Source organism: Dendrobates tinctorius, unplaced genomic scaffold, assembly GCF_039654945.1.
Source record: "Dendrobates tinctorius isolate UK_male_01 unplaced genomic scaffold, ASM3965494v1 ptg000037l, whole genome shotgun sequence".
NCBI classification, from domain to species: Eukaryota; Metazoa; Chordata; class Amphibia; order Anura; family Dendrobatidae; genus Dendrobates; species Dendrobates tinctorius.
The window spans coordinates 21,375,699-21,392,722 of NW_027361705.1; the positions used below are offsets into that span (position 1 = coordinate 21,375,699).

The following is a 17,024-nucleotide window of genomic DNA, read 5'->3' on the forward strand; positions in this document are numbered from 1 at the left end:
TGGGAATTCAGTTATCCTTCTCCTCCACGTTTCATCCCCAGACCAATGGACAGACTGAGAGAACAAACCAGACCTTGGAGTCTTATTTGAGATGTTTTATATCTGCTGATTAGGATGATTGGGTCTCATTTTTGCCCTTGGCCGAATTCTCACTGAACAATAGAGCTATTTCTGCCACTTTGATGTCACCCTTTTTCTGTAATTTTGGGTTTCATCCTTGATTCTCTTCAGGGCAAGTGGAATCTTCGTCCTGCCCAGGTGTGGACACGGTGGTTAAGAGAATGCAGCAGATATGGAACCAAGTGGTGGATAAGTTGTCACTCTCTCAGGAAAAGGCCCAGCGATTTTCCAACCGGCATAGGACCATTGGTCCCCTGTTTAAAGTGGGTGATATGGTTTGGTTGTCGTCTAAGAATATTCCTATGAAGGTTGCATCTCCTAAATTTAAGCCAAGATTTATTGGTCCTTATAAGATTTTTGGAAATTCTTAATCCTGCTTCGTTTAGATTGGCTCTTCTAGTTACGTTCAAGATCCATAACGTATTTCACAAATCTCTGTTGAAGAGGTTTGTTGAGCCAGTGGTTCCTATGGCAGCACCTCCTGACCCTGTGTTGGTCGAAGGCAATGTGGAATATGAGGTAGAGAAAATATTGGATTCTCGTTTGGTTAGACGGAGACTCCAGTATTTGGTCAAATGGAAGGGTTATGGTCAGGAGGGTAATTCTTGGGTCTCTGCCTCCGATATTCATGCCAATAGATTGGTTCGTGCTTTTCACTGGGCCCATCCTGATCGGCCTGGTGGCGTGGATGAGGGTTCGGTGACCCCTCCTCAAGAGGGGGTACTGTTGTGAGTTGATTCTCTGGTTCCCCTTCTGGACTCCCTCTGGTGGTGTCGGGAGGTAGTGCGGCTGATTTGATCGGTGGAGATCTGCCACCTGAGAATGAGGATGACGATTGGATCTCAGGATTCTCAGATTGGATTTAAGACAGCCGATTCCCTATTCAGTTGCTGGTGATTCCTTCTGGCTTGTCAGCTCTTGGTTTTCAGCTCTGTTCCAGTCATCTAAAGCTAAGTTTTTCTGCTAATGTTCACACTTGATTTTGTTGGTCTGTTCATTTTTTTGTGTGGTCTGCCAGCCCCGGCTGGGGGCTGTGCTGAATTTCCACTCTTATTTATCAGTATTTTGCCAATTGGCTTTTTGTCCCTTTCTGGTTCGGTCTCTCTTTGCTCTGTCTCAGAATATTTCAGAGTGCTGATATAGTGGGAGAAGTCTAGTAACTTCAGGGTTAATTTTGCTATCAGAAGTGTTGGACATTATTTTTGTAGGGTTTTTTGCAGGTTGCAGACAGTGTCTTCCCTTTCCTTTCCTGTCTAGTTAGTTTGGGCCCCATCATTTGCTCAGCCTATTTTCCTGCCTGTGTTTGTGCCTTCATCTTGTTTCACCATCAATACATGTGTGGGGGCTATCTATTCCTTTGGGGTCTGCTCTGGGGCAGTTAGCTTTCCCTTTTCTTGCTTTAGGCTTATGTAGTCCTCCGGCCGTGATGAGGCTTCTAGGTTCATCGTAGGCACGCACCATGGCTACTGCTAGTTGTGTGGTAAGATCAGGGATCTGCAATCTGCATAGTTACCAACCACTCTGGTTTTCTGTGGCTTAGCTTGTTTTGCCTTTTTCTCCTCGGTGACCCATTCATAACAGTGGAGGATCCGTAATGCTGTGGGGTTGCTTTGCTGCATCCGGTACTGGAGGCCTTGACTGTGTAACAGGAATCATGAAATCAGAAAATTATCAAGAGATTTTAGAGCAAAATGTCCTACTCAGTAAAAATGGACTGTTTTAAAATGGCCAGCAATGAGTCCTGAGTCTGAACTCATTCTCATTGAAAACTTTTGGAGTAAGCTGATCTAATACTGGAAAAAAAAACCCTGCAAACATTCAAGAGCTTGAACAAACTGCAAAAGATGAGTGGGAGAAAATACCAGCTGAGAAGTGGAAGAAGCTTATAGATGGCTACAAGATATGTTTGGAGGCTGTCATCAATGCCAAAGGGTGTTCAACTGAGTATTAATTAGATGCGCCTTTATTGCTGTACACGCTGCTTATTCTGTTTCTTCTTTGAAATTGCAACATGAAAGTTGAAAAACAATGTTTTTTCATTGTATTACTTTGGTCCACTAATTAAAAAATCCTGAGGGTATAACTTTGGTACATTTCCATTTATTTCTGAAAATATTGTACAGTCTATGGAAAAAATGAAGGGGTGCCAATAATGGTGAGCAGCACTGTAAGTCCCAGAAATTCAAGAGCAGTGTAAAATGGGAAGTAAAGGAAAGAAAGTTCCAGCATTTATAAGGCTGACAGAATGCTGATGAAGGAGGAACTGCCCACTTAAGGAGAGAAGATATTACGTTTCAAATCATGAGAGCATGGCCAGGTCATCAACTTATCGGACTGCTATGTGCACCAAAATCAATATAACTTATTGGGGATGAAGGCACCTATAAGACGCTATTTTTCTACATATATTGTGTAACAGAATAGGTATGCTTTAATTATTAGGACTTACATAATTAAAAAATGTCTCATAATTAAGCATATGAGAAGCGGATTTACATTGAGGAAATAGGGCTCTAGTACTTGATTGTCAGCATTTAATATTTCCTATTGATTATACAGCGCCAACATGTCATGTTCCACAGCATATTATAAAGTTGTTACCTTTCTTATCCTTATCCCCAGTGGGACTTACAATGTAGTGTCCTTCTCTCGTCACACACACACAATACGATTTCATAGTAAACCAATCAAAGGGAATCTGTCAGTGGGATCAACCCTCCTAAGCCACCTATATGGACATGTAGGTCATATTAAGCTGAATAATATGATAACTTCATATCTGATGTTTTATTCCAGGAGAATCCATATCTGTTTATTATGTAAACTGACTGTTAAGATCTATGGGATGGACATAGATCTCCCTGAGAATCTGCCTCCAGAGATTATTGTAAATGAAAGGTGGAGTTACCAGTGTGAGAAAAGTAATGACTGACAGTCTGCTCTCCTGATCTACATGTCTCACACTGGTAACTCTCCCTTTCATTTACAATAAACTCAGATTCTCAGAGAGATCCATGTCCAGCCCATAGATCTTAACAGCTCATTTACATATTATGAAAAATGTGGATTTTTCTTAAGTAAGACATCAGATTGCAGATTTTAAGGAATTACTTCATTCAACTTTCTATGGCTCGCATGCCTATATAAATGGCTTATTAGGGTTGATCCTATTGACAGATTTCCTTCAACCACTCTAAGTTTTTTGGTGTGCTTTAGTACCTGGATGAAACTCATGTAGATACAGGAATAACACCAGATATACATGAAGATCACGCCCAGGACTTTGCAAAGCATTGACCATGGAGCCACCATACAACATCTACCCTTGTCAGCATTGCTGAAGAGTCCCTGAAAAGTTGGTATTTGTCACGGACGAGGGTAGTGACCTTTGGCCGCACATGGCTATCACAGGCACGGGGGGGGGGCTTATCTTAGTTATCCCACCGCTGGCACCATGTAATAATAATAATAATCTTTATTTATATAGCGCCAACATATTCCGCAGTGCTTTACAGTTTAACAGTTTCAAAACACAAGTCATAAGTAACAACGTTAACAATACAATAATTAAAGCAAAGTAAGACGACCCTGCTCGTGAGAGCTTACAATCTACAATGAGGTGGGGGAGATACAAAGTACAGGTGTGTATTTACAATGATGGTCCAGCCATCTAGAGGGAGTGAGGGATGGATGGAGATAGTGAATGGGCTACACATGTGCACTTACACATAGAATGACTTTGATTAGTGAACGTGATAGGCCGCTCTGAACAAATGTGTTTTGAGGGAGCACCTGAAACTATGCAAATTGTGGATAGTCCTAATTTCTTGGGGTAGAGCATTCTAGAGGGTTTGCGCAGCGCGGGAGAAGTCTTGGAGTCGGGAGTGGGAGGTACGGATTAGTGCAGAGGTTAGTCGAAAGCTATTTGCAGAGCGAAGCGGTCAGTTAGGCCGATAGACAGAAATGAGGTAGGAGATGTAACCATGTGATAAAAAAACAGCAAGCTAGTCTTGCCCTAACGATTTACTGCAGGGGGGTTTATTTTGGTTATCCCACCACTGCCACAATATGTTACAAGCTGTCGGGATTTATGGATATCCCACTTTCCAGTTCCACTTTGGAACTTGCAGCTCTCCAGCACCCCCTAACCCTCAGGTCAGTCAGGGAACTACACCTAGGATAATTAATCGCCGGACGAGCTACTTGCTGTGCAATGGCTATTAGGCCCGCTTGCAGTGAGGGAGTTATAAATGCTTTGGCCGCAGCCACACAATCAGCTTATAAAACCGTCTCAGTCACTACCAGCACTACCCACCTAGCCAGAACACACTTCGCTGCCACCAGCTTCAGATTTCTCCAATTAATATGTAAAATTAATAGAGGGGTTCGAAGCAAACCCAAATCAGTAGCGTAATTCGCTTACAGGCACGTAAATTCATCACAGAGCAAAGTGACTGAACTAATACATTTCAGTTTATTCCCAAAAGGTGGGCAGTGTTTACAGAAGATAAAAAGGTTTTACGATGGGAGGCAATTCAAATATGCACAATGCAATTACAAATAAAATAAAGGATTAAAACAGAAAATACACTTACATAATGCTTAGATCATTTCAGGCAGAACCAGGCTGGGGGTGGAGCCAGACATCATAGTTCATGGATGAGGTCTTGTGGCACAGCTCCTAAGCAGCAACTAACTAGGGGGGCTCAGTTGCAGACTTATAAGTCTGGGCTTGTGACATCACCAAAGGGGCTAGCACAAAGGTTCAGCCGACAGCACACAGATTATTCAGTAGGATGCACGCTCCAAAGTCCCAGGACCCATGAGGAACAATAGTACCATCAAAAATGTAGAGGGAACAGCATCCAGTCCAGGTGAAAAATTAAATTCCTTTATTCTGCCATCAGTACAACGTTTCGACCATAACAAGGTCTTTTTCAAGTACATCCAAATAGCATATGGAGAACCTTATATAGTGTGGACAAACCAATCACTTTTTAGGTAACGCCCCTTGATAATACATACACAAAAATGAGTCATAAAGTACATCAGATAAAAAAAATTCTATTACAGAATAAAACAACATTTGTAGAGATATATATATATCAAAATTATCGTGGACAATAAACAAAAATCATAATAAACACAGCTCCCGATGTCATCACCCAATCCCCATTAGGCATAGCGATTACCATAGTGATAATGCACCAATCACCATTCCAGATAGAAGTCTGCTCATATCAAGCTGTCTCATTGCCAATGAGAGAAGATCATGGCGTTGGCGCCAAGCAAGCAGCCTATAAGCGGTACTCACACATAAGATGGTAGGCAGGAACGTCACCCTATCAATCGTCTGCTCCAGGTTGCTGTGTAGTGCGGGAGCGCAGCCGCAGATAGGACAGGACCAGGACAAAGTCTCGCGATGCAATCATGCCTGAAATACCACGCATGCGTGGCATCTCAAGCAGAGCGCAAACAGCAATCATAGGCCCCGCCCCCATCCACCCGCGACCGCGCACGCGCACCAACAGTATCACCTAAGTCACAAGCTAATTTAAAGGCTCACGCATGACACCAGGATGCGAGCGCCCGTCAGAGTACAGGGGCAGTCACATGACCGGTACATGACCAGTCATTTAAACAAACTCCATAGCTACCGACAAACGCCAACACATCCACATTGCAGCAGAGCCATACATTTAGATATACCAAATCCATGGTCAATTTTAAAGGCAACGTATCACTACCAAATTACAAAATTATTACATAGAGTCATTTGACTGCCATTAGATTAGGCTAAATTCCACATTTTATTCACTGACAATAATATAGCAATCATATACATGGAAAGGAAAGAGGGCACGGGGATTGAACATCACAATGAATCCACAAATTTGGCATAACTTCAGGACTATTCAGTCCCCATGTCCTCAAGTCGTTACCATGCGCCAAATCTATGACAAAGAGATAAAAACAATTAATATGTACAAATTAAAACAGAGGATGATTCTATACATCAAGGAAAAGGGTTCAAGTGGTACAAATATGTAAATTATAATCCACATTCAAACCCCTTGGTTGCAATGTGTCTAATGTAGAAATCCACCTAAGTTCCTTTCTTTATAATAATTAACCCTATCACCACCACGTCTCAATAGAGACTCCATCAATAACCCTAAACCTCAATTGGTTGACAGAATGTTTGCAATTAAAAAATGTTTTGGCATTGGTAATTCTAAGAGCTTAGTCCTAATAGTGCTCTTATGTTTGCTGATCCTCGCTCTAATCTCCATTGTCGTCTCGCCTACATCCATGAGCCCACAAGGGCAAGTAATCAAGTAAATAACAAAACTAGAAGAACATGTGTATCTTTCCTTTATATAAAATTTTTTACCCGTGCCTGGGTGAGAGAAACTATCACCCTTTATCATGTTCCCACAACTTGCACATCCCAAGCAGGGAAAATTACCAAATTTTGGCGGGCACAACGTCTTCTGTATTGAAATTTTGGCCGCGCCTACATCAGCTTTCACAAGCTTGTCCTTTAAATTGTATCCTCGTCTGTAGGAAAGAATTGGTCTGTTAAATTCAGGAATTTGAGGTAAACCCCTCTGCAAAATACTCCAATGTCTATTTAAAATCCCTCCAATTCTACTACTCACTGGACAAAACGTAGATACAAATGGGACACGTTTAGATGTCTCACTATCCCATTTATGACTCAATTCAATTGGTGTCAGATCAAGAACTTTCTTTTTATAGCATTTAACATCCTCAATAGGGTATCCCCTCTTGGTAAATTTTTCACACATCTCATCAAGGCTAGTATTGAGTCTAGTCTCATCCTTCACAATTCTCCTTACCCGCAACATCTGACTCCAAGGCAAAGATTCTACCATCTTTCTCGGGTGATTACTATCATAAGAGAGTAGACTATTTCTGTCCGTTTCTTTTACAAAAAGATCAGTACAAAGAGCTCCATCGTTTTTATACACCATAGTGTCAAGATTTTGGACTTGATCAATTGAATAAGTCAAAGTGAATTTTAATTCAGGAAACACATTGTTGAGTTCAACCTGAAAACTCAACAAATCATTAATGCTGCCCTCCCAAATACAAAATATGTCATCGATGTAGCACCACCAGGCTCGGACATGGCGCCAGTAGTTGGAACTGTACACATGCTGGTCCTCAAAAACCGCCATATAGATGTTAGCATAAGTGGGGGCCACAATGGACCCCATGGCGGTACCCCTCACCTGTAGGTAATAATCATCCTCAAAGAGGAAGTAATTCCTCCTGAGAATGAAACCTAACAGGGTGAGGACCAGTTGTGCACAACCGGAAGCCATGTCAGAGCCTGATAGCACCACATCAACGGCATGTAAACCTCTGTCATGTTCAATAGATGTGTACAAAGACACCACATCAAAAGAGACCAACACCGTGTTGGAGGACACCCTAATATCCTCGATTTTAGTCAGAAAATAATTCGTATCAAGAATATATGATCTTGCTGATGTGGCAAACCTTCATAATACTTTATCAAGAAATATGGCAACCTTGCTGAAAATTGAACCCCTCCCTGACACTATAGGGCGTCCGGGAGGGTTCAACAGATCCTTGTGGATCTTAGGTAAAGTATATAAAATTGGTTTCACAGGAGTATCCACCACAAGAAAATCAAAAAGTTTCTGATCAATGAGTCCACTGGATAAAGACTCACTGATAAGAAGTCGCAACTCCTTCAAGAACCTAGGAGTTGGGTCACATGATAATTTAGTATATACAGCTGTACCAGCCAATTGGTTCAGGATTTCAGCTTTACAGCTGACAGTGTCCATCACCACCACAGTTCCACCCTTATCCGCACTTTTAATGGTGATAGCAGGGTTATTAGATAACTTCATTAGTGCTTTTCTCTCAGTACTGTTGAGATTCCCCCAATAGGCCTGTTAGAATTTTTTCTTTAACTGTACAAAGTCTCTCTCCACTAATTGAATGTATGCCTCAACAAAATTATCCTTAACTGGAGGCTGAAAATTACTTTTATTATATAACCCGACACCTTGCAAGGTAAAACCAGTGGAAGTACAATTATCAGATTTACAAGAAACCCCTTGTTTGTCAGAGAAGTACGTCATCAAAGGAGGCCTCGCCGTGGTGGGAAGAAGCACAGGAGGAAGAGGAACAGGTTATACACAGGGGTGTTATGAAAGAGTCACCGAAGGAGGAAAAAACAAAAATACAAGCTAAATCCAGAAAACCGGAGAGGTTGGTAGCTATCAGATTGCAGACCCCTGATCCTATCCACAACAACTAACAGTAGCCGTGGGGGGTTCCTACGATGCCCTAGACCCCTCGATCACAGCCGGAGAACTAAATAGGCCTAAAGAAAGAAAGGGGAAATCTAAACTGCCCCAGAGCAGACCCCAAAGCAATAGGCAGCCCCCAACATATAATGACGATGAAGCAAGGTGAAAACACTAACACAGATAGAAAGATAGTTTGAGCAAACGATGGGGCCCAAGCTAACTAAAAAGGACAGGATAGAAAAGCTGCTGTCTGCAATCCGCAAAAAAAACCCTACCAAAAAATGTCCCAACCGTCTGATAGGAAAAACAGGCCCTGAAGTCGCTAGGACTTCATAAATGACTATATCAGCACTCAGGTAAATTCTGAAGACAGAGCAAAGAGACAAACTGATCAGAGACAAAAATGGAACTCAGCACACCTCCGACCGGGGATGGCTGAACTCCAAAAAACAAGTTAAACAAAACAAAACTAATAAGTTCAATAGCCGAGCAAAAACTTATCTTTGGGAAGCAGGAATCAGACTGGTCTCCAAGAATCCAGCAGAGAAATCACCAGCGACTCAGAAGGGCGTCTGCTGCCTTATATCCAGTCAGCAGTTCCTGTAACCCAGTCATCATCTACCAGATCAGGTGTTTGGTAATCAGCCTCATTACCTTCCTTCACCAGAAGAGGGAGTTCATCAGACATTGACGGTGAAGGGGAAAATGAACTCACAACACAGGGGACTATGCGCAACAGTCCGATACGAACGAGGAATATGGACATAAGGAAGAAGGGCATGTGAGACATCAGATCTTGGTGGTAAATATATCTTCCTGTGAGTTGTCTGATGTCGATTTGAATTTATTATCTAAGGGGCTGACATTTTGCCGAATGAATTTGCCTACTTGGTTCGAGATTGAATGCGATCTTTTTGCCTTTTTTAGGAGACTACGGTTGACGACGTACTTCTCTGACAAACAAGGGGTTTCTTGTAAATCTAATATTTGTACTTCCACTGGTTTTACCTTGCAAGGTGTCGGGTTATATAATAAAAGTAATTTTCAGCCTCCAGTTAAGGATAATTTTGTTGAGGCATACATTCAATTAGTGGAGAGAGATTTTGTACAGTTAAAGAAAAATTCTCACAGGCCTATTGGGGGGAATCTCAACAGTACTGAGAGACAAGCACTAATGAAGTTATCTAATAACCCTGCTATCACCATTAAAAGTGCAGATAAGGGTGGAGCTGTGGTGGTGAAGGACACTGTTAGATATAAAGCTGAAATCCTGAACCAATTGGCTGATACAGCTGTATATACTAAACTATCATGTGACCCAACTCCTAGGTTCTTGAAGGAGTTGCGATTTCTTATCAGTGAGTCTTTATCCAATGGACTCATTGATCAGAAACTTTTTGATTTTCTTGTGGTGGATACTCCTGTGAAACCAATTTTATATACTTTACCTAAGATCCACAAGGATCTGTTGAACTCTCCCAGACACCCTATAGTGTCAGGGAGGGGTTCAATTTTCAGCAAGGTTGCCATATTTCTTGATAAAGTATTACGACAGTTTGCCACATCAGCAAGATCATATATTCTTGATACGAATGATTTTCTGACTAAATTCGAGGATATTAGGGTGTCCTCCAACACGGTGTTTGTCTCTTTTGATGTGGTCTCTTTGTACACATCTATTGAACATGACAGAGTTTTACATGCCGTTGATGTGGTGCTATCAGGCTCTGACATGGCTTCCGGTTGTGCACAACTGGTCCTCACCCTGTTAGGTTTCATTCTCAGGAGGAATTACTTCCTCTTTGAGGATGATTATTACCTACAGGTGAGGGGTACCGCCATGGGGTCTAATGTGGCCCCCACTTATGCTAACATCTATATGGTGGTATTCGAGGACCAGTATGTGTACAGTTCCAACTACTGGCGCCATGTCCGAGCCTGGTGGCGCTACATCGACAACATATTTTGTATTTGGAAGGGCAGCATTAATGATTTGAGTTTTCAGGTTGAACTCAACAATGTGTTCCCTGAATTAAAATTCACTTTGACTTAATCAATTGATCAAGTCCAATTTCTTGACACTATGGTGTATAAAAACGATGGAGCTCTTTGTACTGATCTTTTTGTAAAAGAAACGGACAGAAATAGTCTACTCTCTTATGATAGTAATCACCCGAGGAAGATGGCAGAATCTTTGGCTTGGAGTCAGATGTTGTGGGTAAGGAGAATTGTGAAGGATGAGACTAGACTCAATACTAGCCTTGATGAGATGTGTGAAAAGTTTACCAAGAGGGGATACCCTATTGGGGATGTTATCCGCTATAAAAAGAAAGTTCTTGATCTGACACCGAATGGATTGAGTCATAAACGGGCTAGTGAGACATCTAAACCTGTCCCATTTGTATCTACATTTTGTCCAATGAGTAGTAGAATTGGAGGGATTTTAAATAGACATTGGAGTATTTTGCAGACGGGTTTACCTCAAATTCCTGAATTTAACAGATCAATTCTTTCCTACAGATGAGGATACAATTTAAAGGACAAGCTTGTGAAAACTGATGTAGGCTCGGCCAAAATTTCAATACAGAAGACGTTGTGCCCACCAAAATTTGGTAATTTTCCCTGCTTGGGATGTGCAAGTTGTGGGAACATGATAAAGGGTGATAGTTTTTCTCATCCACGCACGGGTAAAAAATTTTATGTAAAGGAAAGATACTCATGTTCTTCTAGTTTTGTTATTTACTTGATTACTTGCCCTTGTGGGCTCATGGATGTAGGCGAAACGACAATGGAGATTAGAGCGAGGATCAGCAAACATAAGAGCACTATTAGGACTAAGCTCTTAGAATTAGGGTACCGTTACACCTAGCGATGCACCAGCGATCCCGACTAGCGATATGACGCAGTCAGGATCGTTGGTGCATCGCTAGGTGGTCGCTAGTGAGCTGCCACTCAGGCAGATCTCACCAGCGACATCACTGGGGACGGGGATCGCTACTTACCTGTCAGACGTGGCGATCCTGCATCCTCCCGCCCGGCTCCACACGTCGCTCATCGTCACAGCAGGAAGCGCCACAGGAAGTGACCGACGAGGAATGGTCCAGCAGCTTCTCGCGCGATCAGCGATTACCAGCGGGGGAGCCGGTCAGAGGTAAGTATCACATGCAGCGATATCGCTAGCAATAATGCTGCAACGTCACAAAATCGGTGACTTTACAGCGATATTGCTAGCGATATCGCAGTGTGTAATGGGGGCTTTACCAGTGCCAAAACATTTTTTTGATTGCATTTGCAAACATTCTGTCAACCAATTGAGGTTTAGGGTTATTAATGGAGTCTCTATTGAGACGTGGTGGTGATAGGGTTAAATTATTAAAAAGAAAGGAACTTAGGTGGATTTCTACATTAGACACATTGCAACCAAGGGGTTTGAATGTGGACTATAATTTACATATTTGTACCACTTGAACCCTTTTCCTTGATGTATAGAATCATCCTCTGTTTTAATTTGTACATATTAATTGTTTTTATCTCTTTGTCATAGATTTGGCGCATGGTAACGACTTGAGGACATGGGGACTGAATAGTCCTGAAGTTATGCCAAATTTGTGGATTCATTGTGATGTTCGATCCCCGTGACCTCTTTCCTTTCCATGTATATGATTGCTATATTATTGTCAGTGAATAAATTGTGGAATTTAGCCTAATCTAATGGCGGTCAAATGACTCTATGTAATCATTTTGTAATTTGGTAGTGATACGTTGCCTTTAAAATTGACCATGGATTTGGTATATCTCTGCTGCAATGTGGATGTGTTGGCGTTTGTCGGTAGCTATGGGGTTTGTTTACATGACTGGTCATGTGACTGCCCCTGTACTCTGACGGGCGCTCGCATCCTGGTGTCATGCGTGAGCCTTTAAATTAGCTTGTGACTTAGGTGATACTGTTGGTGCGCATGTGCGGTCGCGGGTGGATGGGGGCGGGGCCTATGAACGCTGTTTGCGCTCTGCTTGAGATGACGCGCATGCGCTGTATTTCGGGCATGATTGCATCGCGAGACTTTGTCCTGGTCCTGTCCTATCTGCGGCTGCGCTCCCGCACTACACAGCAACCGGGAGCAGACGATTGATAGGGTGACGTTCCTGCCTACCATCTTATGTGTGAGTACCGCTGATAGGCTGCTTGCTTGCCAAAAAAGCCATGATCTTCTCTCATTGGCAATGAGACAGCTTGATATGAGCAGACTTCTATCTGGAAAGGTGATTGGTGCATTATCACTATGGTAATCGCTATGCCTAATAATATAACCCTACAACAAACTCCCCCTGTACATAGATATCATGATAATAATGGCAAATCAATGTAATGATGGTGTACTTAGGTCAAGGTACAGATCATAGTGCATATACATAGATATAGTCATTAGTAGCAACAAAACCAATCATAAAATACAGAATGCTAACCCATAAATCTGTACACCGATGGATCAATAGTCCATTTGAAATGATCATATAATAAGAAGATAGAAAACCCGAAGGTACATCAGGGCCCCGATTGCAATGATTCGGAGCCTAATGACATTCCTCCAAAATGAGCGCTAAAAAAATAAATACAAGCGCTGGGTGCAAAGCCATTACCATACCAGGGCGAACCTGTGGATTGCCCGATGCGTGTCGCTACCGCTGGGTAGCTTTGTCAGGGTCAGATATATATATATATATATATCTCTTCAAAGGTTGTTTTATTCTGTAATAGAATGTTTTTTTTATCTGATGTCCTTTATGACTCATTTTTGTGTATGTATTATTAAGGGGCGTTACCTAAAATGTGATTAGTTTGTCCACACTATATAAGGTCACTCCATATGCTATTTGGTTGTACTTGAAAAACACCTTGGTATGGTCGAAACATTGTACTGATGTTCTGTTGGTAGAATAAAGGAATTGAATTTTTCACCTGGACTGGATGCTATCACCAAAGGGGCTGTCTGGTGACAGTCCTCCCCCCTGATCTTACTGTTGCAATCTGACTGAAAAGCTTATCATAACCATAACTCATAGAGGGTACCTCGTGTAGAAATGCACATAGTATCATCTTTTCCAGCCTGTCGCGGGCAATAATTCATGATGAAACTGGAACTAGCTGTTCCACACCGTTCAGGAGAAATCCATTTCTATGATTCTGTTGGCGCTGGAACCGTGAAAAACATGGGCCAGGATGCTTAGTCGGCACACATCACGGATATGAAGTTTTTATTTTTCTATCACAATCTAGCGGCATTCTATGACCAGATGATTTGATCTTCATTATTGTATATGTGGAGCTTGAGCACATGTTGGAACAAAGAAGCCCCCTGCGGTGTGGAAGGAAGCCAGTGACTAGTAATTCCAGCTACACTGGTTGTGTGTGTGCTGAGGGGGAAGGGGGAAGGAGCTCACACTGGGGCTTCACATTATAAGGTACTGTCACACTAAGCGATATCGCTAGCAATATCGCTATAACTTGTGACGTTATAGCGATATTGCTAGCGACATTGCTGTGTCTGATACTTACCAATGACTGGCTCCCCCGCTGGTTATCGCTGATCGCGCGAGAACGTCCTGGACTGTTTCTCGTCGTCAGCTTCCTGCGGCGCTTCCTGTGGAGAGACGAGCGACGAGCGTGGAGCCGGGCGGGAGGACGCAGGAACGCCTAGTGTGACAGGTAAGTAGCGACCCCCGTCCCCAGCAATGTCGCTGGTGAGATCTGTCTGTGTGGCAGCTCACTAGCGACCACTTAGCGATGTACCAGCGATCCTGACCGCGTCATATCGCTGGTTGGGATCGCTGGTACATCGCTAAGTGTGACAGTACCTTTAGTCAGGCAGACAGAGCTGCAATGTGTGAGAAGCTAAGAAAAGGAAGAGGGGGTCAAGCCCTCACACTGACATAGCAAAGTTCAGCATGCGAATAGAAGATTCTGCAATGTGATCATCAGGAGATCTTACGTCATATTTTTATATTATCGCTACAGTATTGCTTTGTGCTAGACATAGCTTAGATTATCCTTCTATTTATCCTGAATACGTTAACTGCTGTAGTTTTAGAAACATTGCTTCTTGTAACCTGGTCTATTCTCATCCTCATATTTTGGGGGGCTCAGGAACCCTCATTGGTTTAGTGTCTCAATTACAAGAGTGCTCTGTTACCTTACACTGTGATAGATGCATTCTTTAATTTCATCTCCATATATTAGTCTGATGAAGAATAAATGAAGCAATATAATTTGTCATTAGCTTGTGTGTTTGATTCAAAACACTGCAGAATATTTTGAATACTCCATAGACATCTCGTATTTTCCTCCAGCAGAATTTCCATTAAGCGTCTCCTATTAACATATGCATACAATTTTTGTTTTGACAGATACAGAGAAATGCATATTCAGTTTTATTTGATGAGAAGTTTTCCATTCCTCTCGATCCTCTTGCACTAGAAGAAAACAGCCTGCGGTTTTCTATTTTAGCAATAGATGGGGATGAAAGAAATGTCAGCACAGGAGTAGCAGAATTAAAATTATCAGACTTAGATTTAACTGTGCGACCTTTCAATACATGGATATACCTCCAAGACGTCAACAAGGTCAGTGTTCTTTACTTTTGTACTTTTTAGTGTTAACAAAGTAAAGTAAGAAATTAGGATCAGTCATTATGTGTTTTAGACATTAGATAGTAAAGTTTAGATTCTATTTTCCATTAAGACCTTGCAGAGATACTTCTCTGAAGGTGTTAAATTTTTTCCTCTGCATGACATTGACCAATCAAAAACGGTAGGCTTCATCCAGGGAAAAAAAGAGCATGTCCCAAGAGAATTTCAAATATGACTTGTTCTGTGTAAGGACATGTAAAGATCCACAGCCCTGCTATCCTCACTTAGCCCACTTCTAGCATCTACTATGATTAAAAGCAGAGGAGTGAAGTAGAGCAGAGCAATGTGTCATTAGAAATACCTTTACATCTGCAGCTTTCAACCCATGGCTCTGTCAGCTATGTTCTACTCCTCCTCACCTCACATTGACCATGCCATGAGATGACAGCTGCAGATATGGAGGTGTTTGTAATGGCACACAACTCTGTTCTACTCCTCCTCACCTCACATTGACCATGCCATGAGATGACAGCTGCAGATATGAGGTGTTTGTAATGGCACACAGCTATGTTCTATTCCTCCTCACCTCACATTGACATGCCATGAGATGACAGCTGCAGATATGAGGTGTTTGTAATGGCACACAGCTATGTTCTATTCCTCCTCACCTCACATTGACCATGCCATGAGATGACAGCTGCCGATATGGAGGTGTTTGTAATGGCACACAGCTCTGTTCTACTCCTCCTCACCTCACACTGACCATGCCATGAGATGACAGCTGCAGCTATGGAGGTGTTTGTAATGGCACACAGCTCTGTTCTACTCCTCCTCACCTCACATTGACCATGCCATGAGATGACAGCTGCCGATATGGAGGTGTTTGTAATGGCACACAACTCTGTTCTACTCCTCCTCACCTCACATTGACCATGCCATGAGATGACAGCTGCCGATATGGAGGTGTTTGTAATGGCACACAGCTCTGTTCTACTCCTCCTCACCTCACATTGACCATGCCATGAGATGACAGCTGCAGCTATGGAGGTGTTTGTAATGGCACACAGCTCTGTTCTACTCCTCCTCACCTCACATTGACCATGCCATGAGATGACAGCTGCAGATATGGAGGTGTTTGTAATGGCACACAACTCTGTTCTACTCCTCCTCACCTCATATTGACCATGCCATGAGATGACAGCTGTAGCTATGGAGGTGTTTGTAATGGCACACAACTCTGTTCTACTCCTCCTCACCTCACATTGACCATGCCATGAGATGACAGCTGCAGATATGGAGGTGTTTGTAATGGCACACAGCTCTGTTCTACTCCTCCTCACCTCACATTGACCATGCCATGAGATGACAGCTGCAGATATAGAGGTGTTTGTAATGGCACACAGCTCTGCTCTACTCCCCTCCCTCACTTGTAACCACAATAGTTACTGGGTAGTGTTCTTTTTTTACTCCTGCAAAATACATCCTGCCTATCATTGGTCAATGTCAGGCAGGAGATAACACCCAAGCCCCCATGGATGAATCGTGCTAACGTCCCATTGGTCTCAGTTGAAACTAAACTACAGTATAAAGCAAATAATCTCTAAGCACCTACAAAATAGACCTGAGCCACAGAGCTCATATGAATAAATAAGTACTACTAGCATAGTAACAAAAACAAAATCAATAAACCTATAAAAATGACTAACACAAACAAAATGCAATGCAAATAATCAATCTTTATTGTAGTATTTACATGAGTAAAACCAATTTAAAATAAGGAAGATCTTCATATTCCTAGGAATCAAAAGGGAGCATACATAATTATCTTTCATACATGATAATAAAGTTAATATGTCATGGGCTCTATAAGTGATAAATATGCTGGAGACGATATACGGTAATTAATAACTTCCTCAATGGTACTCAATACAGTATAGATGCTTACTTGTAGATTATAATAAATAT

The 17,024-nt window shown here is 42.1% G+C and overlaps 1 protein-coding gene across 3 annotated transcripts in view; it reads left to right on the plus strand.

Moving 5' to 3' along the window:
- The window catches only part of SYT12 (synaptotagmin 12), a 244,929-nt gene that overhangs the window by 176,936 nt on the left and 50,969 nt on the right, over positions 1 to 17,024 (plus strand). For all 3 annotated transcript variants that reach the window (XM_073573892.1, XM_073573893.1, XM_073573894.1), the window contains one exon: positions 14,838 to 15,053. In XM_073573892.1, coding sequence (XP_073429993.1) covers positions 14,838 to 15,053 — 216 coding nt within the window. The remainder of the gene's footprint in view (positions 1 to 14,837; positions 15,054 to 17,024) is intronic.